Below are 24868 nucleotides of genomic sequence, written 5' to 3' on the forward strand. Positions count from 1 at the left end.
TCTGTATGACGAAGAAACTGATGTTACGTAGGCTTGAGTTACACATTGACTAAATAATCAAGATTTCTGTCAGACTTTTCATTCTTGAAGATTAATTGAAGAGAGATGAAAAAGTCATACGAGATGAAGCAATTCGGAGAGTTAGGGCTATGATGGTTTATTGCGGCCTGAATTTGAAGACTGCAACAACACACTCAACAAACACATAGCAAGCAATGATCGTCTCGACCCGAGACACGCATAAGTAGAAAGCATCAGTAGCTAACATTGGAGTTTACTATGACTCACTGAATTGATAAGACTGAGATATTGATTGGTGATCATTCTAAAATTATATTAGTAGATGTTGTTCGGAACGTGCGAACCGCGCGGACCGCTACGGTAACCAATCATTGCTGCCCTAAGTATGGTGCTAGTAATATTCGTTTATATACTAGTCGGCAAGCTGAACCTCTGGGATTTTTTGTCAACTTAATTGTAGAACTGAAGCATAGTCACTAAGATGTCCAACTCTAGCATATCGTCGCCCAACGGTATCTCGCAAGATGAAGAAAAGGCCATGCAGGACCCTGTATCCGAAAGCCCAGCTCTAGACTCAACTCTCCCGCCAGAAGGCGGCCTTCGAGGTTGGCTCTGTTGTGCCGGCGCATCCTTGGGTCTGTTTGCTACATTGGGTTTCTTGAACGCGTTGAGTCCTTCCTTCTGCGAAGAAAAATCTTTGAGCGGCCAGTTTTCTGACATTAGAATAGCATTGGTATCTTCCAAACAACCTATCAAGAGACCCTCTTGAAAGACTATACCTCATCCGATATTTCATGGATTTTCACAATCCAGCTCGCTCTCATATGGGCTCCCGGTTCCCTGTTCGGCCGCATTGTAGATACCTACGGACCGCGTCCGGTCATACTCCCCTGTGCCTTTCTTTGCGTCTTTTCACTTTGCATGACGAGTCTCAGCACCAAATACTATCAGATCATTCTGGCGCAAGGAATTGGTTATGGGCTCGGGGCTGGGGGTATTTTCACCACCAGTTTGGTTTGCGTGGGCCAGTGGTTTGTCAAGCAGCGAGGTCTTGCCATAGGGGTCACTGTTGCGGGTAGTAGTATTGGTTAGCAAACTGTCCTATCAATGTTGCGCATCTGCTGATTTAAACGAATAGGGGGTGTGATATTCCCATTCTTCCTGCAACTAGTTATGGAAGACGTGGGATTTCCTGGCATGGTACGCTACACGGCTTTATTCATAGGTATCGCCTTAATCGGCGCCTTCTTTCTTCTCACTGCGCGCCTGCCTCCCAAGAAATGGAACTCAGACATGACATGGTTTGACCTTAAGCTTTTCAAGAACCGAGGCTTTGCTTTCTATGCTTTGGGTTCATATTTTGTCATGTGGGGATTATGGGCKCCGTTCGATTTTCTGCCTAGCATGGCCCAATTATCGGGGATGTCAGATTCGCTCGCCCTCTATCTGATCGCTATTGTGAAGTCAGTTTTTCCAATATTTGTTGTCACTGGTAGGGCTAACCTAGGATAGCGGTGCTTCACTTTTCGGACGAATCATCCCCGGACACATTGGTGACAAGGTGGGATACTTTAACGTCATTGTCGCTTCCGCCTTTTTCAGTTGCATTGCGATCCTCTGTTTGTGGCTGCCTTTTGACTATCATTCTTCAAATGCCGGTCTTATTGTATTTGCCGTGGCTTACGGCTTTTTCAGCGGTGCTTTTGTTAGCATCATGATGCCATGTTGCGCAAAGTCTGGCAGCCTGGAGACCCTGGGTAGACAGATTGGTACCTATCAGGGTGTTATAGCTATTTCGTAGGTCTTCCCTTCCCCCGTCCTTTGTTTATTTGAAATATACTGATTCTAACAGCACTCTGACTGGCCTACCGATCATGGGAGCCATCTTGGGAAGGGAGCACGATTCAACCTACATGGGAATGCAAGTCTTCGCCATTGTGAGCATGTTTCTGGGTTTTGTATTTCTCTTGGTATCTCGAAACGTCCTAGCTGCAGCTCATGGAACATGGAAATACTGAACCTATAGAGAACTTAGACTGTTAGATCAATATAATATATCTCGTTTCCCCTTGCAGTTATCAGCCGTACCAATCAATATAATGCGTCGTCACATTGTCGAGTACAAAATATATTGGACGGCTGCTTCTGTATCAAGAAGAGATCAAAGCGAGTAGTTGGGTTACACACAAAAGGATCGAGAAGTTCGGACAGCCTTACTTGAACGAAATGAATTGCATTGAATAGACTAGATGGATGTGCTATTGCGGCCTGACTCGTAAGGCTGCAACGGGACGCGCCCAAAACGGCTAGCGCGGCCACTTAACGCGCTCTGCCCGTCGCGATTTCCTCCCGCGATTTCGCGTCATCCAGTGAGGTTATGGATCGATTGACAGGTCAACTCTCATTTTTCGAGACAACACGGACGGCCAACCACGACCCATCCTAGATCCAGGGTTACGTGCCCCTTCATCAATCCCTTTTCAACACTCATCTGCCAAGACCATGGAGACCTTCTTATTTTGATTTCCCTTTGCGATCCCATTGAGCTATGGTTGATGCTCTCCTTTTGCTTTGTTTGCGGTCTTTTCCCTCATCCTCGGTATCACGATGGTGGAGGTCCTAGGCGCCTACCCGGCTCGCCCGCCAACTCCTCCCAAGGCATCGCAGACTTTGTTCCTACGAAATGCAGGATTCGCGCCAGGTCAACAGACCATCCTCAATACACCGGGCGATTCGCCATCGTCGACAGCCGAGTCAATGGTACTTAGATCCAACAAGAAAGTCAACTTCTCTCCGATCACGAGTTACATCAAACCCCCGACATTTTCCAGCCGCGCGTCGATGTCGAGTAACGAAGTACGACCCATTCCTCCCTCAAACGAGTGTAAGCCGGCAAAGTCGATCCTCAAAACAACGGCTGTGGATATGCTCCCAATGGAAGTGAGCCAGCCGCAGTCTTTCGGCGTGCTGTTAGATTCAACGACACAGCAATTAGCTGGAGAATCTCTGAGCTCACGAGTGGACGCGTATATGCAGCTGTTAGGTGCTTTGAAGGCATATGACAACATTTCCGAGCAGGATGACATGTCATCGAAAGTCGGGCTTCTGTTGCAATTTGTACAGCGTGATATTAGCCGCGACTTGGGAAAAGGCGATATTGTGGAAAACAACCTGGTCACCAATGCATTGAAGCTGGGAATTTATATCATTTGGAGCCAGCAATTGGCAGCGCAGATTCCCGACGAATTCAAGATATTCATAATCGACCACGCATTGAGCGTACTCCAAGAAGGCAAACTTTCCAAGGCCATTCTCAACCACTACGTTCATATTCTTTATACACAAAACTTCTCCCCAAAGACCATGACAAATTCACGAATTACACGAGTCTTAGCTGTGTTGAACGATATCACTGATCGCGTGAATGGAAATGGTATTATTTCACAAAGGTTGGGGGTTTATACCAGGTTGCTTGGCCAGTCAAAGACCGTCATGGCCTCGCAGGCATCGCTATGGATAGAGCACCTCATTTCAGGCCTGCTTCATCCCGTGAAGGATACCCGATCGAAAGCCTTAGTTCTCGGTAGCCAGACAGCCCTTTTAATAGGGCCCAACCTGGTCATTTCAAAGACCATACTGGATATCTTCAACAAGGAAATCTCTCAAGATAGGAAGCTGGTTTCAGAAGTATGTGATCGAATGAGCCGTATGATGTCTCCCTCGGAAAGTGGAGTGCATGTGCCTCAAATTTGGAGTATTATAGTCTTGCTCCTGAGAAGCAAACGGTTCAATATTGAACATTGGGAATATTTCAAGGAATGGGTTCTAGTTCTACAAAGATGCTTCAATTGCAGCGAGCCTGCGATCAAGTCACAAGCTACCATCGGCTGGAACAAGTTTGTCTATATGGTGACTTGTAACGACTCGACTAGCAGGAGCATGTTGAAAATGCTTACGAGGCCCATTCTCTCCAATTCCGAGCGCAAGCGCAGTGACAAGTCTGGTGCAAGCGCTAACTCTTTATTCCTCTCGAGCTACTACAATCTCCTCTACTATTCTTTCAGACCAAACAACACATTTGATCACATTGATTTCATTTGGGAAGAGTACATTGCTCAGCCCTTTGCCAACGTTTTCGCTAGCAGCCCACAGCTCAATGATGCGGCCTGCAAAGCACTGGCATCTCTTATCTGGACTTCACAATCAAAGATTTGGACCGAAAATAAGATTCACGAGGTGCCTAAAATGGAAGTCGACTTCATACTCCCAATCGATTGCAGATGGATCAGATCGCGCATAGTGTCGGTAGTCGCAGCCCTCGAAATTCTATTGGGTGCAGCAGATTGGAAAAATATTCAGATTGTTTGGACCCATATCTGCAAGGCACTTTCGGACGCCTCCAGCAAAGAAATCAAACCATCATCCGAACTGATGCACGCAATATCCATAATACTCGGACTTTTTCAACGACTCGGACATGCATCTCCTTCCGCACTCAATGCCGATACGGGCGATATTTTTATAGAGCGCTTCACATATCTCGCAGCAACGCTCGTTTCGACAATCGGACCTTCTCCTTTCACCGAGACCTTATTATTGAAGACTTCTCAAGAAACATTCCAGACTGCAAATACACCAACACATCGACGCTCTCGAACAGATCGCAATTCCGACACACCCTTCATGCACATATTACGTATGATAAGCTCGTATGGAGATTCATCCCAGCCATCCAAATCACTTCTAAGCCTGATTGATAACCTTCTTGAGATCGCGTCGAAAGGCCGGCAGTCGAGAGGATCTCGCCTTGATTTCTTGGAAAGATGCACAGAACCAAGCTTAGATGAGGATGGACCAGATGAAAAGGCGTCGAAGCTGGACTCGTATATCTGGGACGCAACAGCGAAGTTTACAGTCGACTGCTTGGGTTCGTTGCCAATGGAAACATTGCGAGAACGTGACGGTACAATCTCTCGAGATTACATCAATATATCGAATATTCTCCTACGCGGTCTACACTTTACGAGCTCGCCCACAACATGGAATGCGCTTCTTGAGTCTTACATACGCATTGTTCGAACTGAGAAAGGCGAGCGTGGAATATCATCTCTCGTCATTGAGCCCATTGCGCAACAACTCATACAATTCGATCGTGTTCGACCCTACCTTCCCATGAAGGCTCTGATCAACCAAGCACTATCTCTTGCATATTATCAACAAGGCAAATATCCCGCGACCCCGAGTTCTAGCCAAACGTCTTCATTTTTCTTTCCCGAGAAACTTTTGGACCTTATCCGAAAAGTCCTTGCCGATTCTTACAACCATTTCAGTTCTGCCGACAGCGTGATATTAGCGGAGGTTATCGAGTCTTTGACGTCCCTTCTAGGAAGTGGGACATTGCAATTTCGCTACATGCTTTTGGAATATCTCCAGAGCCCATTATCGCTATGGTTACGAGACGCTGCTCGCTATCTCACCTCAGAGAATGGCGCAGACAACAGACTACTTACCGCAGTAAGCCATCCTCACTTCTACTGAATTACGGTGCTAATCGTGCTTATAGTATCGAACGCTGTCGCTGGCGATTGCAAATGCCTTGCAAATTGCTGTTCCGCATAATACAGCATCGCTGCATGCTTTTGAAGCAATCGTTTCTGCTGGCCTGGAATCCGTACATAAATCAACCACGAACCGTTTCATTGAAATGTGGAACGCCACCTTTGGTCTTCAGGATTTGTCAAATTATCCTCCTGGTGTTCAAACTGCTCTCCAGACCCTTGAGCCTCTAGTCAAGCTGCAACTACCTTGCCCCCTACCTCGCCATCCCGAGTCACAGGTATGCCGTATCTGCATTCCAAAGTTCAAAATCACATACTTACATAATTTTTTTAGGAGATTCGGGTGCCAGACTTCGTCGAATCGCAAGATACCTCAAGTGGCGCACCATTAACAAATCAATTTGGCAGAGTCCTAAGAGAAATGAATATTCAGAATGCGCGACCGACTACATTCAGCTCTTCACCCATTATTCAATCAACGGATTGGGGCCAGTCTCTTGTGTCACCCCCGCAAAAGGTGGACAGTACACCTCGGAGACGGCTGCGCCATGACAATTCTCAAATACAGTTTGTCACAGTGGATCCTTCGCCTCGCTCTTCGAACATGAAAAGCCAGCTTCTTACCGAACGCCAACAAGAAGTGAAAGAAAGACAGCGTGGTACCACATCCATGTTCCTCGACGGTCTGGGTTCATCATCGCCAGCCGCACCCGGTCCAACTGAAGATGAAAATGTTTTATCCACTGTGAAGTTGCCAAAAATACGAGACACTGTTCGCGAGGTGGAAGCTCCATCAACTCCTACACTGGCTGCTCATTTGCAGGATAATGACGACGACTTTCCTGGGTCGTCTCCGACACCCGCAACACGGGATCAGGGACATCTTGCAGCACAAGGCACCCCCGCTTTAACTCTCGAAAAGTTCGGAAATATTCAATCAGATCCACCTTCTTCTCCCCCTGAGATGTCAACCGGTTCGCCTAGGAACAAAGTATCAACTCGACAGGATTCCTCCCAACAAAGTACTACTTCACAGAAGTCCAAAACTAAGCGCAGCCCAAAGAAGAACAACCGAAGACGCCGCAGCTCTAGGATATCGGACCACAGCGCAATTGAAGAATCGTCTACTGAGACTGTTTCAAGCGTAGTAGAAACAACCATACCGCAAGCGAATGATACCGAAGTACCCAATGAGCCTACAACAGCCAGTGGGGTGGTGGATGTGATACCTGACACGTATGCCGATGAGTTTGAACAACAACTTGCCTCACAGCTGGAACAAGACCTGGAGTTGGCTGTGGATTCGAAAGACCAAGACGATCTTGAATCGACTCAATCTTCAGATATGAACCTACCACGTGGGCCCATCACTCGGAAACGAAAGCGTAACGCTGAGACCGGAGAGGCCTCAAATTCAGACCGCGTAAAGCGGCGTGTGTCTGAGAAAGACAAAACTGCTCGCCTGGAAAATGCACGAGAAAATTCATCTGAGATGGAAAATGTCAACTTGAAACCATCTACACCGCAAGCATCGGTAGCGAGACGGAACCTTTCCACTCCACAATCGTCCCCGCTCAAGAACCAAATCAGTGTAGATGACTTGTCTGATAAGGCTACCGATTCAGGTTCGATGAGAAGGAGTGGACGCCTCAATGCAGCTGCTGATAGAGAGATTGCATCTTCTCCTATAAAGTCCAAAAGATCTAGACAACGAAAGCGCAGGTCTTTGCGACTTAGTGGAGTTCCAGCTCTTTCCCCGCCAGTATCGGATAAAGCATCCAAAGCTCAAAGGCGGAAACAGACCAAGCCCAACGATCCCAGTACAGACCAGGCGGAATTTTCTGAGACCGGTTTTGAGGACAGCCAAATGCAAGACATTAGCCTGCTGGATGATGAGCCTGCAAACTCTGCCCCTGAAGGCGATCTGACGAAGGAGATATCCTCAGCTCCAGAGGCCGACGACGTACAGAACGATATAGTGGCCGAGAGCGCAGTGATTGAAGAGGTTCCAGCCTCGGCTGAAATGCAGACTGAACAGCAAATTCAAGAGCCGATCGAAGAGTTTATCGAATATCAGGTTGCTGAAGCGGATGTTGAGATGGAAGGGATAACTGTTGAAAATAGCATCGTCGCCCAATCACCAGCGGTCGACATCGACGAACATCGGCGTTACGTTTCTCAAGGAGTCCAAACGGACGATGTCATGGTTGTCGAACCTATAACTGAGCCCACTCAAACCGGCAGCAGTATTCTCGATTCTCTGCGAAAAGTCTTGACTGGCATCAAGAACGTCACATTTGGAAGGAATGTTCTCCGGGAGATTGATGATGTGATGTTTGATCTCCGAATGGAAGCGCACGAGGCAGCGCGAAGAAGTCAGGCTGAAACCTAGATTCCCAATTGTTTCTGTTATTTATTGTATTCTTTCTAGTTCTTCCTTGGCTACCTGGTTAGGAAGGTGTGCATAGCGGCGGCGTACATAGGTAGTATATACATACTTGCTTCGAGTCCATGTCATATTTTAAACATTCTATTTTCATTTTCCGTATTTTGATACCGATATCTTCGTTCTTTCGAAGGACTCGAGTTATTTTACATATAAGTCTATGTTAACCTAGCTAGGCATATTCACTCCTCGCAAACCGCAAGACCCGATCCGCTTGCGAGCACGATGACCCAATTAAGGGGTATATTCCGAAATATGCAAGATCTATCTTTGGTGTAGGAGGAATGTTGCACAACGAAATGTGAAAGATCGCACTTGTCTATGTATTAGGTTGTCTCTTGCAACCCCTCCATAACATCTGAATAACTGTCTTTTTCAGCACAAAAAGCATCCCTAGAAATGGAACCTGATCAGAGTCAAGAAGCATCACCTACAACCGAGAAACAGCCTGGGTTTTCGTCAAATGCTGACTCGGCGGATCTCCGTCTGGTACGGGGCGAGATTCCTGTCACAGCATTGATCGTAGTTTGTCTCTCTTTTTTTGAGCGAATCGCTTTTAATGCGGTCACTAGTCCATTACGTGAGTTAAAAAAAATGCGCATTTGTCGTCCGAAATGCAAAATGACTAACCCATAATTAAAGAAAACTACATCCAGAATGCTGAAGACGACCCGTTACGCCCCGGAGCCCTGGGCCTAGGCGAAGAAATCGCCTCAACAATAATCAGCATCTTCTTCATGATTAGCTTTACCACCCCTCTGCTCGCCGGCGTTTTAGCAGATGTCTATCTCGGCCGGTTCAGGACCGTTTTGTTGTCCTACGGCATGTATATTTTGGGCGTCTTTGTGCTGTTCATGACCTCCTTGCCAGCGCTATTGAGTCGCGGCGCGGGTCTTCCTGGTCTAATCGTTGCGATGGTTTTTGTAAGTTGTGGTCTGGGTGCTATCAAGGCAACTATACCGCCATATCTAGCAGAGCAATGCTCCAATGTCAATGAGGAGATTGTCATTCTGCCGAGTGGTGAGAGGGTGTTTGTCTCGCGGCCGGCGACGATTGAATATACCTTTAATCTGTACTATTGGAGCAGTAATATGGGTGTGTTGTCTCGAATTGCGAGTACATACCTGGAAAAAAATGTTGGGTTCTGGGCTGCTTTTCTCGTTGGGTTGAGTTCTCTGTGTCTTGGTGTTATCACCCTGCTAGTTAGTAGAGGGCGACTTATTGAGGTTGATCGACAAGTGAGTGCAATCATTTGGGCAGCGAGGGCGCTCAGAATCGCTGTTTTCAAGCGACTGCACATCCCAATCTCGAAGAATGAAGATGACAGGTCTGTGCCTGGGTCAGACGAGTACATCCAACAACTGAAATCAGGGCTGAAAGTGTGCCACGCATTTCTCCCCTTCGTTGTTTACTGGCTCTGCCAGGCTCAAATGGGTACCAACACCGTCTCCCAAGCAGCGAATATGCAGACACACGGTATCCCGAATGATCTGTTATCGGTCATCGATGCCTTCACGGTCATTATCGTGTTACCAATGCTCAACCATATGCTCTATCCCTGGCTTCGCAAGCTCGGATACTCATGTTCCTCAATCACACGCATTGCTGTCGGCCTCGCATTCGAAAGTTGCGCAATGGCCTGGGCGACTGGCGTGCAAGCGTTGATCTATACCTCACCACCGTGTTACTCTAGACCCAGGGCATGTGCTGCATCCCACAACGGCGCACTCCCCAACGACGTAAACGTCGCGTTCCAGCTTCCGGCTTACGTCTTTGAGGGCATAGGTGAATCATTTGCGTTGCCGGCCGTTTATGATTATGCATTCAATAATTCGCATCAAAACTTGAAAAGCATTGTGCAAGGGATTTATGTGCTTAGTGCTGCATTCGGGTATGGTATTAGTCTTGCGTTGAGCCCGACGTATAAAGATCCTAAGTTGTTGTATATGTATGCTGGCTTGGCTGGGTCTACAATGCTTGTAACGATTGCGTTTATTTTGGCCTTTCGAGCCCACTGAATTGGATTATGAAATCAGGGAGGCCACTAACCTTCAATGGTTTTTTGTAGGAATAATGTTGTTGTAAACTAGTACATATATCTAGCATATTGGCGTAATCTTGAGAAATATCTTGGAAAAGAAAAATAAATGTGGAAAAGAACTAAATCAAAAACAGAAAATCAAGTTCCTCTAGCGCATACCATGTCAATGATAGCATTCAAATGTGGCCTCAAATTGGCCTCGAATTGACCTCGAATTTAACTCGGAATATCGGTCACCGGCCAACCAAGCAAGAACACGGGTGAAAGAGCCGCTGTAGATGGTTTGAATAATATACATCTTCTCAAGGTACAATTAAGTGCTCAAAAGGGGCATCTTTGATGACATTGCGAACAGATAGAGGGAGTTGAGTGAAGAAAGTCAGGTTGTGGGAGTGTTGAAAGGGGAGAAAGGTGAAAGTTCAAAGAGGACAAATCTGAGGAGCGAGTAAGCTACTAACGAACTAAAAGAAATTCAAATAATATTTTCAGACCTAGTACCTTGGATATGGATATAAGGATTTTGATCGCGGTCTTGAGAATACAGTATCGTGAATAGAATTTGCTACGCTACATGCTTCAAAAGAGGCTTATAGAGAAACCTCCCTCTATAGTAGTACATTTACTTAAATTTTCATTTTTGAGAACATTGGAGAAACAGGCTGTGAATACAAAAAAACGACAACATATTTGAAACCATTGCACGATATGATACCCTGATTAAATGATGTTCTTAGACATTATTTCTATAGTATTATTAGGTGCTTTTGACCAAGCGAGTTTGCGTTGTTATCTCCCGAAGTTGAGGAGAACGAGTGTAGTACATAAGGTGATGTAGTGATCTAGATCTTCAAGATCCTGGATGTTCTGTGTTTGATCTGAGTCTCTTTGAATCCGAACTGAAACACCTCCTGATAAACTTTCAAAGCTTTGTGGGCTAGCAGGTCTGAGTGTTGTACTCCTGCCAGATGCCTTCTTGGCAGTCACGGTCTGGTGTGTATACTGCGAATCTAGCCATGTGTTGAGCCAGGTAAGCATACGAAATTTATTCATTCCACAGTGACACGCGTTCTAGGCTGAGAAGGAAAGTGCATGGCCTTAAACTTCGAAATGGTTGGAAGATGGGGTGACAGACATCAAAACATTGAAGAAACCTCGCATGGATTGTATAGTGCTCAAGAATGGTGTTCCTATTCCTGAAGACCCTTGGGACCTCTCGGAACCATGCTCCAATCGGGACCGCTGTCTAAAGTGAAGTATGGCTGTCTGGTGCTTGATGACGTCTATCAGATCCGGAAAATGGACACGCTGACCTTCAAGATCTAACCGAGTTGAGCTATGAGACCATTGTGGAGGACCACGGTCTACTAGGCTATATTGGCGACATGCTTGTCAGGGCAGTCGTCTCTTAAAATATTCATACCTCCTTGTTCATTCTTTTGAAGAGAAGAATCTCTTATCTGCATGTCTTCTCCCGACCATCCAGAAAAACCAGATCTTGAATACCTTTTATTCGAATGGGATGATACCAGTGCCTATCAGACAAACAGTACTCGTCATTTCCAGCAACCTAGATGTCACTGAAGAGTTCTGTATCATCCCAGAGTGCTCGTCCCGCGGAATCGCAAGCACTTCCGAGCCACAGGATCTGATCCAGAGTGGTCTTGACTTGATGCCAGCTCGAGAGACCCATCAGCGGTGCAATATCTCGCAGCGTAGAGACAAACCACGCTCTTTCATCTATGCCACTTGCTGCCACACCACCGAGAACAACTCCCCAAAGAAGTGTCTTGGAGACAAATTGATGAGCGGCTCGCTGGAGGATAACTTCCAATTCCGCTTTAAGCTTTCGAGCAAGAAGATGTAACGGTGCTGCTCGCGGAGGTAGTGGAAAGATAACACCAATACCGATTATAAGGCATCCAAGCCGGATTGTCTCATACCATGGATAAGCCATCTGGTACGGCTCAGTAAACTCACCTGCAGCTGGAAGAGATAGCAGACTATGTTGAGTGAAGTTGCGCTTATCGGCAATCAAACACAAATCTACTTGAGGCAGTGTTCCCTCGGTGTACTGCTCCAGAAGGTGAAGATAATTCTGCATGCGTTGAAACACCTTACACAAATCTAGGGGCAGGCTTATCCCCAACAAATCATTGAAACGATTCTCTATCGTCTCGAGATCTTGGTCCTCTTGTTCTGCGTAGAAGCCGTCATGCATTCTTATGAAAGGCATCACTGGGCGGGTTAATGTCTTACTGGCATATATAATGCCCGATCTGCGCAGAGGATGAAGTTAGTTTGAATCAATTTGGTGATTTGGGGAGTTGAAATAAAAAGGAGCGTACAGAGATAGCACCGGAGCCAGTCCTGGATATTTGATATTTGTCAATCCGCCTCTCAGAGAAATAATTCGCAGCAGACCCGCATTGTGGATCAGATTCATTTCAAAGAACGCATATGCGTCCAGCCATTGCAGACTTTTGAGAGGTGCCTGAAATGGAGACGTTTGCTCAACATACCACCGCGGGTCATCAGAGGAGCCATGCGCAAGGGTCATAATAGCCATGATCACTGCATCCGACGTTGCTCGCGAAGAATCCGTGATAGCTTTGTTGACACCTTGTATCAACTGAAGCTCCAAAGCCCTCATTTCTCGCTCTTCATAATTGTTAGGCAGATCAATGGTTTTTCCGCTGCTCAGATATCGTACTCGCTTGTGCAGTGAAGAGCCAAAAAGAAATGCCGACAAGCAAACGGGGTCCTGAAATGATAACGAATACCAATGTGATGCAGCTAGACTCTTTCCCTGCGCATCTCGCGGTGTTATATTAGGCAGGATTAATGATAGTGCTGTGAGATATGAATCAGCACCACATGTGCAGGAATCCTATCGACCTACTTACAATATGATAAGCACTTATTAACTGTAGCCGACGGCACTTTTGATGGATACGTTCTAAAGGGATCAATATTGCCCGCCCCTAAGTTGACGATTGAAGTCGATTGACTGCTAGTTGGACGAAACGGCGACCTTGAGACTGTCGGTTCTTGGCCAAAAAAATCCTCGTCATCAACGAATGCAGCATTATTTTCTTCATCGTTATCGACTTCGTTCTGTGGTACAGAAAAGCTCTGCGTGCTAACTCGTTGCCTCGTCTCTGAGTCTGGACGTTCCTTGATCTGCTGCCCTACGATCAGACGAGAATATTTCTTCCTGCTCTTGGACACGGGATGGGTATTGACGAAACGTATCGGCTTGGTTTTCTGAGTTTGTGGCATCCCTGAGTCGGCGAACTACTGATGTTAACGTCTCAACCCGAGCGAACAAGATGAACACTGACCAGATTCCCTGCTGGCTATATTGGGTGTCTTCCTGTATAAACCGTTCTTGGCTGTCCCGGCCGACGATTAATATCCATACGCCAGCGTCTCGAACGACCCTGTTGCTCGAGATCAATTGATACCCAGGAGTTATCCACTGGTTCTCAGTGTCTATCTCAATTGAACACGAGGGAAAAATGGATCGGCTGCATATAGCCCCCACCTCCACGCCGCTAAGAAGATAGTGTTTCTCAATCACGACAGCTGCTCGGATACTTAGCTTGGTTGCTGGATGCTTTCCATCGAAGCTCGATCCAATCACGATTCGGCTTGATATTGGCTTTATTTTAGAGTAGGAACATTTGCTAGCGCGTGCATATCTTCTCGTCTCCAATAGGAGTGATCCAGGCATTCTGAGTTTACTGCAAATCAATCCTGATGAAGCACGATTTTGCATGCATAATGGTGCCTTAAAATCTTTTGTGTAACCTCGCAATAAATGCCTGCAATTTGTATGCTGTCATTTCAGTAGGGGTATATATCGGGCGTTCTTGTGCAATTCCGATGCCCTAAAAGATAGTCTGTCTCTTGTTCGCGAGCGCCAATACTTGCCGTGATAACTTAATTAGTAGACAGGGTAGCCTTTGTTTTTAAAAAGGGCCCCAGAGAGATCGAATTTGAACGTCATTGATTACAATCTTTACAATGTTGAAAGGCCCCCATGGGCTCAAGGAACTGCTTGTAGAATAGGGGTAGCAGAATTTGTGTCAATACCTCTATATTCGAATGATTTCCATTCAGTTTGTGTTTGTGCACTGCACCCATTGCTTCTTTCGCAAGCGATGCTCTCTTGATCCTATCAGGGTTAACAAAACTATGAATGGTATGCTGAAGACACTTGCCTAATTACTTTTCTGGTTAGATCTTAGAATTTATACAGCTTCTATTAACGAATGAATAGATGAGAAATTAGTGCATAGTCGAGACGATTTTCTCCGATATCTAAAAGCGTAGAGACATTGAGACGTGCTGAAGATTTGTGGATGGAAGACCACAGTTGATTGTAAACTTATTGCTATTACAGCAATGTATCATAAATTTGTTTCTGTATAAATCTTCTTAACCTTTGTCGTAGGCACGCTACAAGGCTTTGTTCATAGGCATCGCCTTAGTTGGCACCTTCCTTCTTCTCACAGCATGGAAATATCGAACCTTTAGGAAAGTTGAACTGTCAAGCCAATATAGAACAAGTCCTTCATTCACCTCTCTCGATACATAAAAATGCATATTCCTTAGCCGCCTCGCATCCCAAAAGAAAACCACACTCTCAATCCTCCATCACTTCGCATATTCCATCCAAAGTATGTTCTAGTGCCTCCAAAACCATTGCAGAACTACCCAAATACTTCATATCACATCTGTTTCTGCGCACGTCTTGCTGACCTGCATCGCAGACAAACTTCTTGAAGAAATGGGGTCGTACCTATCTCTCCCAAAAAGACAACAACCTTCTCATCGCGAGAAGCGTCAAAGATCACCAGAAGTCGACGATAACAACGACATTACTACCACCGCTTCCAATACGCCCAAAAGACAATGCGTCGAGAAATCACCCCTTTTAAACTACGAAGATCTCTGCGCAAATGTTGGACACGCCGCTCGGACAATGAACAAATATCTGAAGAGGAAGTCCAAGGAGTACTACTGGCTTCGTGCGCGTACAGATCACCTCGTGCAAACTGATGAGGAGCACGAAGCGATATTAAAGAAGGAAAAGGAGTTAAATGAGCTTGTGCATAAGATGCGTGAAGTTTTAGAGGTTTTGACGGATTTGTTGGAAGAAAATAAGCCTTCTACTCTGAGAGGGCTTGGTTGAGTCATTTGAAGATAGGACGCGGTTGTATTTCAGATTTGTCTGCCTCAGGTTGTTGATTTGGAATTGAGAACGGTTTAAGGGGCTTCTTGCTAAGGCTTTTGACGGTTGTATAGGGCTGTTCACCTCTCCCTCAAAGATTATCCAGTAAATGAGTGGCCCTAGGAATCTTTCTGTTGTAGCGCTGATGATCTGGTAGGGTAGATTCCCAGATTGAGATCAGGTAGTGGTGCTTGCAACACCGATACTAGTGACTGAGAGAGGTTTGGATTGGGCGTTTCGAAGACAGATGGTAAAGCAAGGATTCCTCGAATGACGGGCGTATGCTGGTAGGTGTCCCCCCTTAAGTGAAACATAAATTTTGGTATAGTTCTGTCAATGTGGAATCCAAAAAACACATGGCAAAAACTTTTCTTTCCTGTAAAGCAATGCTACAGCTATCCATAGAATCAAAGAATCTCCTCCCCTCTCTCCATATCCTCCCTATAGAATCCCGCAACCAAAAATGCCAACTCAAGAGCCTGCTTCTCATTGAGCCTCGGATCACAGAAAGTCTCATAACGCTCTGAAAGGCCTTCTTCAGTCAAACCACCTGCACCTCCAACACACTCCGTAACCGCCTCGCCTGTCAACTCGAGATGCATCCCGCCCAGATAACTACCCGCAGCTCTATGAATTTCCAACGCCTGTCTGAGTTCGGATAAGATATTAGTAAAATGTCTCGTTTTCACGCCCGAAGGTGTAGATTGCGTATTTCCATGCATCGGGTCACATTGCCAAACCGGTAAATGGCCCGAAGCCTGCACGGCAGCAATATGCGCAGGTAAGTATTGTGCGATCTTATCCGCGCCATATCGTGATATGAGTGTCACTTTGCCGATCTCCTTCGTCGGGTTTACAGTATTGAGTAACTCCACGAGTTCTTCGGTCGTCATACTGGGCCCAATTTTGATGCCGATGGGGTTACTGAGACCGCGGAAGAATTCAACGTGGGCGCCTGTGACTTGTCGTGTACGGTCTCCTATCCAGAGGAAATGAGCGGATGTGTCGTAATAGCCCTTTGAGATTGCGGCAGATGAGCCGCGGCGGAGTTGTTTTTCTTTGTATTCGGTAGGCGAGGGGAATGCTTCTGGTGGATGGCGCAGGAGACGAGTGAAGCTTTGCTCATACTCGAGAGATAGTCCTTCGTGACTTGTGTATATGTCGGCTGTTGCAACACGGCGATCCTGGTCGACGCCAACTGTGTGCATGAATCGTAGTGCATCCGTCACTGAGTTTATGATTCTCTCGTATTTTTGTTTGATGGATGGTGCAATGACGTGTCCCAAGCCCCAGTCTAGAGGCGAATGCAGATCGGCAATGCCAGAGGCTAGTGAGGCACGGAGATAATTGAGGGTTGCTGCGGAGTGAAAGTATGCTGATACCAGGCGAGCTGGATCTGGTTTTCGTGACTCGGGGTTTGCGTCGAAGCCGTTGATATTGTCGCCGCGGAAGGAGGGCATTGTGACACCATTGATTGTTTCGTTTGGACTTGAGCGGGGTCTATATCTGTTAGTTTTACACGTCTATTCGGGAATCATAGAGCTCACTTGGCAAATTGACCAGCTATGCGTGCAATACGGACGACGGGTTTGTTGGCTCCTTTTAGTAGTCAGCGACACGTTTGCTTTAACCCAGCTTTTGTATTCATACCCCAGACTAAAACCAAACTCATCTGCAGAAGCAGCTTGACCTTCGCCTCAATTGTGTCTTGATTGCAGTAATCGAATAGTTCCGCACAATCGCCTGCAGCAGACCATCAGTATCCGGCCGTAATCACGACGTCGTTCGTCTCAACGTACCACCTTGAAGCACAAAAGCCTTCCCAAGAGCCGCATTCCGTAGACTATTCTTCAAATGCACAATCTGTATGGCACGGACTGTGAGTACAATGTCTCCCATCGCTGTCATATTTCGTTATGATCATACCTCGTGCGGGGTCACCAATGGCGGCAGTTTTTGAAGTTTGGTCAATGCCGCTTTTACAGCGTCAGCGTCTTCGTATGTGACATCTTGTTTGATCGGTTTCGAGGTCCAGGCTGGTGGATAGCAAGAATTGTTAGTGTCACGATCAAATCAATATCGGAGGCCGTTTAGCGGCGACGTACACGTGGGACTCCATTCCGCCATGACTATGAGGTCTTTGTGTGTCAGATATCTGATCTGAGACTCCGGTGTAATTTTAATTGAGCTCTTGTGGCTGTTTTCTTGAAGAAAATGCTGGGGATTTCGGTGAGTCACCGCAAGAGTGAGATAGTATCTGCGTATGGTTACAGATGTAGATTTGGTGGAATCGGGATGGCGCTGGACTAATATAAAACTGAGTCTCCCAAAAGCGAAGGTAAGATGGGTTTTATTTTGTCAAGATGCAAAAGGTATCTGTTGAAGGAGAGTTTGTTGAAAAGATGATGCAGAGAAATCAGATGTAGAAATAAATAGCCGATGATATCCGCGTCAACTGGTGCGGGGCAGCACTAAGAAGCTTAGCTCTGAATCCGGCCTAGCATATCCCCGCCGACAATCACCTCCGCTTTACCTTCATCGCCAACAACAACAAAACTAACAACCTGATCATCTTTATCACAGGATAAAGCTGCCCTAAGACGAAGAATGGCAGACAATATCCCCTCCGCCGCCGAAGGCGAAGAAAACCGCCTACCCGCCAACGCCGAAGACCGCAAAGCCGCCGCCGCCCTCAACTCGCTGAACGACAATGAAATATCACAAGATGGCAGCGACAAGCTCTCGTCTGCAGCCGCACAAGAAGCCTTAGGGAAGGCTATGAGTCGGCTGGAGATTGCGTCCGGCGGCGCAGTTGGGAAGGCCGGGGGTGCTAACAAGGCAGCTGCGGGTGCGGCAGAGACGGCTGTGAAGAAGAAAGCGGTTAAGATCGTGGCGGAGGATGTTACGTTACTCGTAAGCTGTGATACTCTTCCTTGTTGTGACAGATGCTAACAAGTCGTGTTCGATATAGGTTGAAGAACTCGATCTGACGAAGAATAAGGCCACCGAATTACTGAGGTCGCATGACGGAGATGCCAAAGAGGCTATTCGAGCTTTTATTACACCATCGATCGTCGTTTGAGCCTTGGCAAAGGATAGGATACACGATTCAGGGCCTATCGGATAGAGACAATGACACAAATAGCTTATGGCGATGAAACCTGGACAACATAGAGAGGCTCCATATGATGAATATCAGCCGGCGTATTCGGTGGCACCGCGACGGCTGAAGCCATTGAAAACAATGGACGAATTAATGACGAAAGTAACGATGATAATGAAACCTCGAATCAAACGGAGGATAACATAGTATATATCATGATTGAATATAAACAAAAGAATATTGAACAAATATATTCACAGGAAATCCTGCGTGCTTGCTTAAGGCGACAATATGTAGGATATGTACAAGCAAAATTGTGACATACGTCCAATCGTAAAAGTGTAAATAGTCTATCTTCTTTCTTCCTCAGATTCCGAGTTCAGTAAAGCCTCCTCCTCTTGAACAACCTTCTTCCTCTGAATCCCCTCACCCTCGTATATCGACCAACTCACAAGCCAACCAAACAACGCTTCCACCGCAAGCGCCCACCAGACAGCGCCAATGATATTATGCGTTAAACCGAGGCTCAATCCCAAACCACCAAGAAACGGGCCCAATGTCCGAGCACCACTGGAAATACTCTGTGCCACTCCATGAATCGTCCCGAGAACAGAAGGATCAGAGACGGAGTTATTAACCAGGATAATCGCGGCGGGAAGCACAAACGTTCTTGACAAAACTTGCAGCGCTACTACGAAACTGAACGAAGGCCAGATCAAATACTGAGCGCCTCGCGGGATGAGGACTAAGAATGGCATGAGCATATACGCCAATGGAGATAAAGGCAAGAAACTGCGCAAAGACTTCAAAGTGCCGAGCCGGAATTGGACGCGTGGGTAAACGAAAAGCTGCAAAGGTAGGCCGATGAGTCCGATAACTGATGTTGCGATACCGACTTGTTGGGTTGTTAGGCCGAGGCCACCGTTGAAGTGGAAGAAGTCTTTGCGACTATCTTCGGGGGCACGAGGGGTCGGTAGGAAGACAAAAGTCATGGCGTTGAAGGCGCTAGTGTGCATTGCGAGGAGTGAGTGGGTTAGTAAGGTGAGGACGACATTTCTGGTGAGGAGTTGCTTCCAAGTCGACTTTTTGCGTGCCATGGGTAGAGGTTCGGTTGGTCTGATTGTTTCGCTGTCCGGCACCAGGTCGTCATCGTCTTCAAGAAAGACGGATCTTTCATCGTCGTCTAGTCGACGATAACTATATCCTTGATTGCGTCTGAATCGTCTAGCTATTGCGCTACCAAGTTTTCGGCCCCAGTCAGGTTGATGCCTGAGTGTTTCATGAGTCTATTCCAGTTAGTCATCTCATATTCGACAAAAGGACCGTAATTGACCAACCTCCTCTAAACCAAAGAAAATTCCAGCCCACGCCGAGAGAATGAAGACCGCACTGACGAGGTTCGGCAATGCGTAAGGCCAATGTTGCATCCACCACACTCCATCTTTACCACCAAGAAAAGAACCCGGTCCAAACAGACCCGGGAAACTGGTGACGGGCTCTGCCAGAAATCCGCCTAAACTAGGTCCTATAATCACACCAACATTGAAACACATTGGCAACAACAGGAACGCGCGTGATTGATATCTACCATGATCAGCCGACTGCAAATACTCAGAACACATAGGGTGGTATACTTCTTCTCAACAATAATCTCCGAAACCATCGTCCTCATGACCCCAACGTTGCTATTCATCAACCCGCCCAGAATCCGAAATATAATCGCCGCCGTGAAAGACCTCGAGAATCCAAATCCGACACACGATATGAGAGTGCCGAGCATACCAACTAACAAAACTCGCTTCCTTCCAACCCAGTGCGAATCAGCTGCTCGCCCCCACCATACAGAAGTCAGGAACTGCGCAGCTGTGAAACTTCCTTGGAAGATACCGGCTTGTCGCGAGATCGTAGAGTCCGGAAGCGAGGGGKCAAAGGACTTCAATTGGTAGAAGAGATATGCTTGGAGTGAGGTCTGGGTAAGAGGTTCTGATAGTCGGGCCAGGACGAGGATGAGTAGTTGAGTCTTTTTGGGAAGTTGGCTCCATGATATGGGTTTCTCCTTTTCTTCTGGTTCCGGGCCAGTGCCATTATTGTTGCCATTCTCGCCGTTTTGTGTTATACCATTGCCGACCTGTCTCGGCGCATTGTCCAGGTTATCAGGTACCACCTGATTGTACCTCTCGTTCTCGACTTCCAACAATGGCGGAGTCGGCAAACCTTCCTCTTCAATTACATATTGCGGTTCTGAGCGCTCAGTATCCTGGCCCGTGTTCGAAGTCATTCACATGCAACCAGACAGGTTTCTGTCTCGGCGAGGGTATTTATAATCGGCGAGTGATTGATTAGAAATAAGAACAAAAATAAAAAAGAGCTTGCGGGTAGAAGCAGTAGTCATAGTGGCCGTCTAGCACGTAATCGTCCTCACTTTAGCACACCGTCAATTAGCCTGCATTGCGCGTCCTGTCCACACAAACAATCCTCAACATCAACACTCAACATCAACACTCAACACCACAAACAGCTCTGTTGCTCATCGCATGGTAATTGAAGAAACCACAAAAATAAATATACAAGATCGTAAAACAAAAAAATCATCATGTGCGCTAAGCTCTCAAGCGGTAGTAGAATATTTGAAAGTCTTCGGTTAAATAGTTATTCCGATTTATTACTATCTTAGCGCGCATATTCCAGAGTTTCCAAATCCTCATTCGAACTGAAACCCTTATTCAAACCTTTATTTGAACAGAACCCTTATTTAAACCCTTAATCAAACCTTTATTTGAACAGAACCCTTATTTCAACCCTTATTCAAACCTTTATTTGAACAGAACCCTTATTTCAACCCTTATTCAAACCTTTATTTGAACAGAACCCTTATTTCAACCCCTATTTCAACCCTTGTTTGAACAGAACCCTGATTTAAACCCTAACCCTCCTTCGAATTCTCGTTCAAACCCTTATTCAAACCCTCCTTTAAACCCTAAAGCGTCATGAGTTGAAGCAATAATATGTAGCAATTAGGTATGATGGAGCCAATCTAGATCTCATGACAATCCCATTACAATACCTAATCTATCCCCGCAAGTCCCACGTAGTACCCGCTACTTAGGGCGAGCGACCTCGTGGATACCTTCCACAGGGTCTCACTTATTGCTACCTTTTCTTGTTACTAAGGAACACTATCCATTTTTGCGGACGATCAACCTTGAGAATACTTTCTACAGGGTCACATCCCTCCCTTCTTTCATGTGGCAGTCTCGTTCGATTCCTCTTCGCGACTGGCTCCCTAATTGCTCAAATTAGATAGGATGGTTAGAATAGACACAACAATGCAATAGAAATTTAAGAGATATAATACGTGTGTAAATAATTTAGTTAACAATTAAGTTAGTGGCGGGAGCTAGTCAGCATTTTATGCGTCTGAGTCAGGCAATGCCCCTACAGGTTGATGCAAATTCAGGCAGAAAGTTAGTAGCCATGGGAGTCCCATGTAAGTCCCATGGAACTTGCAGAGGTCTAAATTTACTTCTAGGTAGATTGACCATATATCAAATAGCAAATGCAATTGAAACTCCATGTGAAGCTATTGTTCGAATATATTGTATGGAGGCTACCGTCTAGATACTAGCTAAGATAAGATTATAAATACATATGGAAATATGGGCTATACATGTATTAAGACCATATTTTCTACTTGGCATTTCTCAACGCACGTCTTCTTTCTCTTTCCTTGATTATCTCTTTGCTGGGGAGATGCTTGTTCTCCTTATAGAACTTCCGACAAGCAGCACATAATGTCACTAGGAGCTCTGAGTGTAAGGAATAGCTCCTTTTTGGAGCTTTATCTCCGCAATGCTCACAACTATCTTTTGGGTGCGCACCATCATTCTTCGCTTTGTGAATAGCAACCCGTTGATCACTAGGAAGTTGGTTATTATGTGAAACCTTCCAATCTTGACAATAACCACACAAGAAGCCCTTTTTAATATCATTTTCATCAAAAAGCACACGCGGATGTGATTTCCCCATGGGGGGATATGTCATCCGGCCACATGCCGGATTCTGACATGGAAGTACCATAGATCGCATTGGATGAGGGCATTGTTGGCTGATGGGCCATCTCATGTTCAGTCCCCAGAAGGGAGAATGGATGTTGTATGTGAACTGAAGATTATTTATTAGATTCACAGCTGCTTGTCGATTTGTTGGCACATTTCCATCTGGGTAGCAGTACATTGCTGAAAAGAGAATGGCAAAGATACCTTCGAGCATTTTCAAATATTGGTCCTCGATAGGTTCGTCAAACATAGCAAGTATCTTGTACTGCAGATCCTTGATCTCGAAATACTTGCGGAAGTAATGATACTTGTAATCATTTGCTGCTGGCCATATGCCTTCTGTATGCTTGATGTAATTCCTATGCTGGCCCCATCTCCTCCATATATTGCCGGTACTGCCGACATAGCTAGCTGCTTTGGGCTTGTGGCCAAGGGCAAAGATGCCATATACTCCTTGTATGTTATGTTGTTTTTGACCCGTAGGTAGCTGGAGAATATCATCGTAGGTCCATCGTTCTTTCTGGAGCAAAGCTTTCGTCTCCGACGTGATGCCACGTAGAAGCTTTTGAAGTATCTCCTCAGGGCTTTCTTCTCGTAGGATTTCAGCAAAGCCGGGGCTCATCGCAGCTGAAGAGTATGATGGAGATCGGGCATATGCTGCCATTCCATTTAAAATACTGCGGAGGAGGCTCTCATAACGGCTATGAGGTTGGGACTCATATGATGGGCTCACAGCAGGCTCCGTGGTTGCGACTGCTGTATTGATAATATCACCAGACTCCGCTATCGATGGCGAAGTTTCGTTCACAAGCCCACATCCAATATATTGTGATGCTTCTTCTGCTATCGGCGCGGTATGTTCCAGTTTTGCTGCCTTCTTGAACCCCCAGGTCTCCCATTGCGCTGTTTCTAGAGGGCGTTTCTGCGCACGTTGATTCTTTTTTGGTCTTCCCATGATTAAAGGTATGAACAAGTCTTCCGAATGTTGTTGTCTTGTTATTCTAGCTGTTTAACGCTATAGTAAATCCCTCAATACACTCCATATTTTGATGTTTCTCCCTGCAATGACCGGAGAGTCGCTCCTTCCCAATACGGAAGGAGCACCTGCATGTCGAGAGCCGCACCTACCGTACGAAACATGTACATACTACACGAGTAGTAACTCTGCATCTACGTACATTCAATGGGTTTCTCGAGCAATTTCCCACATTAAAGATCTGGCTGTACTTGCTGTAATGAAAGTGATAATGATTGTGACTGCTGAAAGGTTATATTGTAGTGAAGGAAAGCCTAGAAAGAGCTCTCAGGAGAACCCTTTTCTAGACGCATCATAAGCCTTCTTTAATTATTCTAAGGAACCCAGGAATCTTTTTTCATATACTCTATCTACCTCCAATATAATGACCAAATGTGACAGCCGTACATGTACGTTCAATGAAGCGATCAATGAGGCGATGAGGTTACTGCTAGGTGGTAAAGGATTTCTACAGGGTCTTTTTGTTGGTAAAGCTGCTCTATAAGTAGTATCTTATTAGAAAAAATAACAATATAAAAAAGAGAATATGTATATTCTTTATCAAATAAATATTTTTTTCTTTTTCTCTTTTTATGCTTGATACTACCTGACGACCCAGTGCTTCTAAGTAGAGAGATAGTCTAAATATCAGGTTTTGACCACTGTCACACCAAACTCGGTGTATTGATCTAGCGACGATGCCGTACATAAGGCACTCATATTTAAGAGTAGTAAGGCAAGGAAATAGAAAAAAGTGCTCTTAGCCAAATCCTTAATATCAGAGCCGGGGAAAAAGAAAAAATGTTACGTGTAAAATCATTGCGATTTTTTTTCTCTACTGCAACTGGGACTCGAACCCAGGTCACGGTCTCAATCCACGACAATGGATGGGAGGACCGTATCGTAACCCCTTGACCATTGCAGTTTATAACTCCAATAATTGCATGCAAATTATAATCAATCACGGCACATTCAGCCGGGACCCGGGTCACGACCACAGTATAACGTTACTAGACGTATGCTGCCTGATACATATTATTCTGCTATATCAGATCGACAAAATACCAAACTGTGAGATATATAGAATAGAGTGTGGATGCCTAAATATAAGAATACACCTTAATTAGGGCTTCCTACGAAAGGGTTCTAAGACTAAGGTTAGGATATGAAGACCATTTTTCTATACATTCAAGTTCGACTGTTAATACAACCACCATTTTGCAATTATTTTATTCGTACGACTCAGCAGAGCATGCTCAGCAAACAGAATATGCCATTATCTTGAGGCTCAATCTGATTAATTTTCGCCGTCAGTAACAATGGCGGCTCGCGCGACTAGGCGGGGAGTGTACGTCCGCACTCTCGTCGCTCAATAGCCCATGTGCAGAGGGGC

The 24868-nt window shown here is 45.8% G+C and overlaps 8 protein-coding genes across 8 annotated transcripts; 5 read left to right on the forward strand and 3 right to left on the reverse strand.

The window, feature by feature from the left end:
* Positions 1-502: 502 nt before the first annotated feature.
* On the forward strand, positions 503-2039 carry BHQ10_007425 (uncharacterized protein; the record flags this gene model as incomplete). Its single annotated transcript, XM_040880119.1, has 5 exons — positions 503-754; positions 835-1108; positions 1160-1484; positions 1534-1818; positions 1874-2039. The coding sequence occupies 5 exons, from the start codon at positions 503-505 to the stop codon at positions 2037-2039; spliced, it is 1302 nt and encodes a 433-aa protein (XP_040735928.1).
* Positions 2040-2628: 589 nt separating this feature from the next.
* BHQ10_007426 (uncharacterized protein) lies at positions 2629-7971 on the forward strand (the record flags this gene model as incomplete). Its single annotated transcript, XM_040880120.1, has 3 exons — positions 2629-5535; positions 5585-5857; positions 5914-7971. The coding sequence occupies 3 exons, from the start codon at positions 2629-2631 to the stop codon at positions 7969-7971; spliced, it is 5238 nt and encodes a 1745-aa protein (XP_040735929.1).
* Positions 7972-8424: 453 nt separating this feature from the next.
* Positions 8425-10043, forward strand: BHQ10_007427 (uncharacterized protein; the record flags this gene model as incomplete). Its single annotated transcript, XM_040880121.1, has 2 exons — positions 8425-8605; positions 8668-10043. The coding sequence occupies 2 exons, from the start codon at positions 8425-8427 to the stop codon at positions 10041-10043; spliced, it is 1557 nt and encodes a 518-aa protein (XP_040735930.1).
* Positions 10044-11633: 1590 nt separating this feature from the next.
* BHQ10_007428 (uncharacterized protein) lies at positions 11634-13345 on the reverse strand (the record flags this gene model as incomplete). Its single annotated transcript, XM_040880122.1, has 3 exons — positions 11634-12342; positions 12412-12916; positions 12970-13345. The coding sequence occupies 3 exons, from the start codon at positions 13343-13345 to the stop codon at positions 11634-11636; spliced, it is 1590 nt and encodes a 529-aa protein (XP_040735931.1).
* Positions 13346-14858: 1513 nt separating this feature from the next.
* BHQ10_007429 (uncharacterized protein) lies at positions 14859-15263 on the forward strand (the record flags this gene model as incomplete). The annotated part of the gene is made up of 1 exon (XM_040880123.1): positions 14859-15263. One exon carries the CDS (start codon positions 14859-14861, stop codon positions 15261-15263), a length of 405 nt encoding a protein of 134 aa, XP_040735932.1.
* Positions 15264-15709: 446 nt separating this feature from the next.
* BHQ10_007430 (uncharacterized protein) lies at positions 15710-17429 on the reverse strand (the record flags this gene model as incomplete). The annotated part of the gene is made up of 6 exons (XM_040880125.1): positions 15710-16802; positions 16850-16901; positions 16953-17045; positions 17102-17165; positions 17229-17338; positions 17408-17429. The coding sequence occupies 6 exons, from the start codon at positions 17427-17429 to the stop codon at positions 15710-15712; spliced, it is 1434 nt and encodes a 477-aa protein (XP_040735933.1).
* Positions 17430-17909: 480 nt separating this feature from the next.
* BHQ10_007431 (uncharacterized protein) lies at positions 17910-18384 on the forward strand (the record flags this gene model as incomplete). The annotated part of the gene is made up of 2 exons (XM_040880126.1): positions 17910-18215; positions 18274-18384. The coding sequence occupies 2 exons, from the start codon at positions 17910-17912 to the stop codon at positions 18382-18384; spliced, it is 417 nt and encodes a 138-aa protein (XP_040735934.1).
* Positions 18385-18755: 371 nt separating this feature from the next.
* On the reverse strand, positions 18756-23415 carry BHQ10_007432 (uncharacterized protein; the record flags this gene model as incomplete). The annotated part of the gene is made up of 4 exons (XM_040880127.1): positions 18756-19691; positions 19743-19989; positions 20040-20646; positions 22665-23415. 4 exons carry the CDS (start codon positions 23413-23415, stop codon positions 18756-18758), a joined length of 2541 nt encoding a protein of 846 aa, XP_040735935.1.
* Between the last annotated feature and the right edge of the window lie 1453 nt (positions 23416-24868).

Source organism: Talaromyces amestolkiae (genome assembly GCF_001896365.1).
Source record: "Talaromyces amestolkiae strain CIB chromosome Unknown scaffold15.1, whole genome shotgun sequence".
NCBI lineage: Eukaryota > Fungi > Ascomycota > Eurotiomycetes > Eurotiales > Trichocomaceae > Talaromyces > Talaromyces amestolkiae.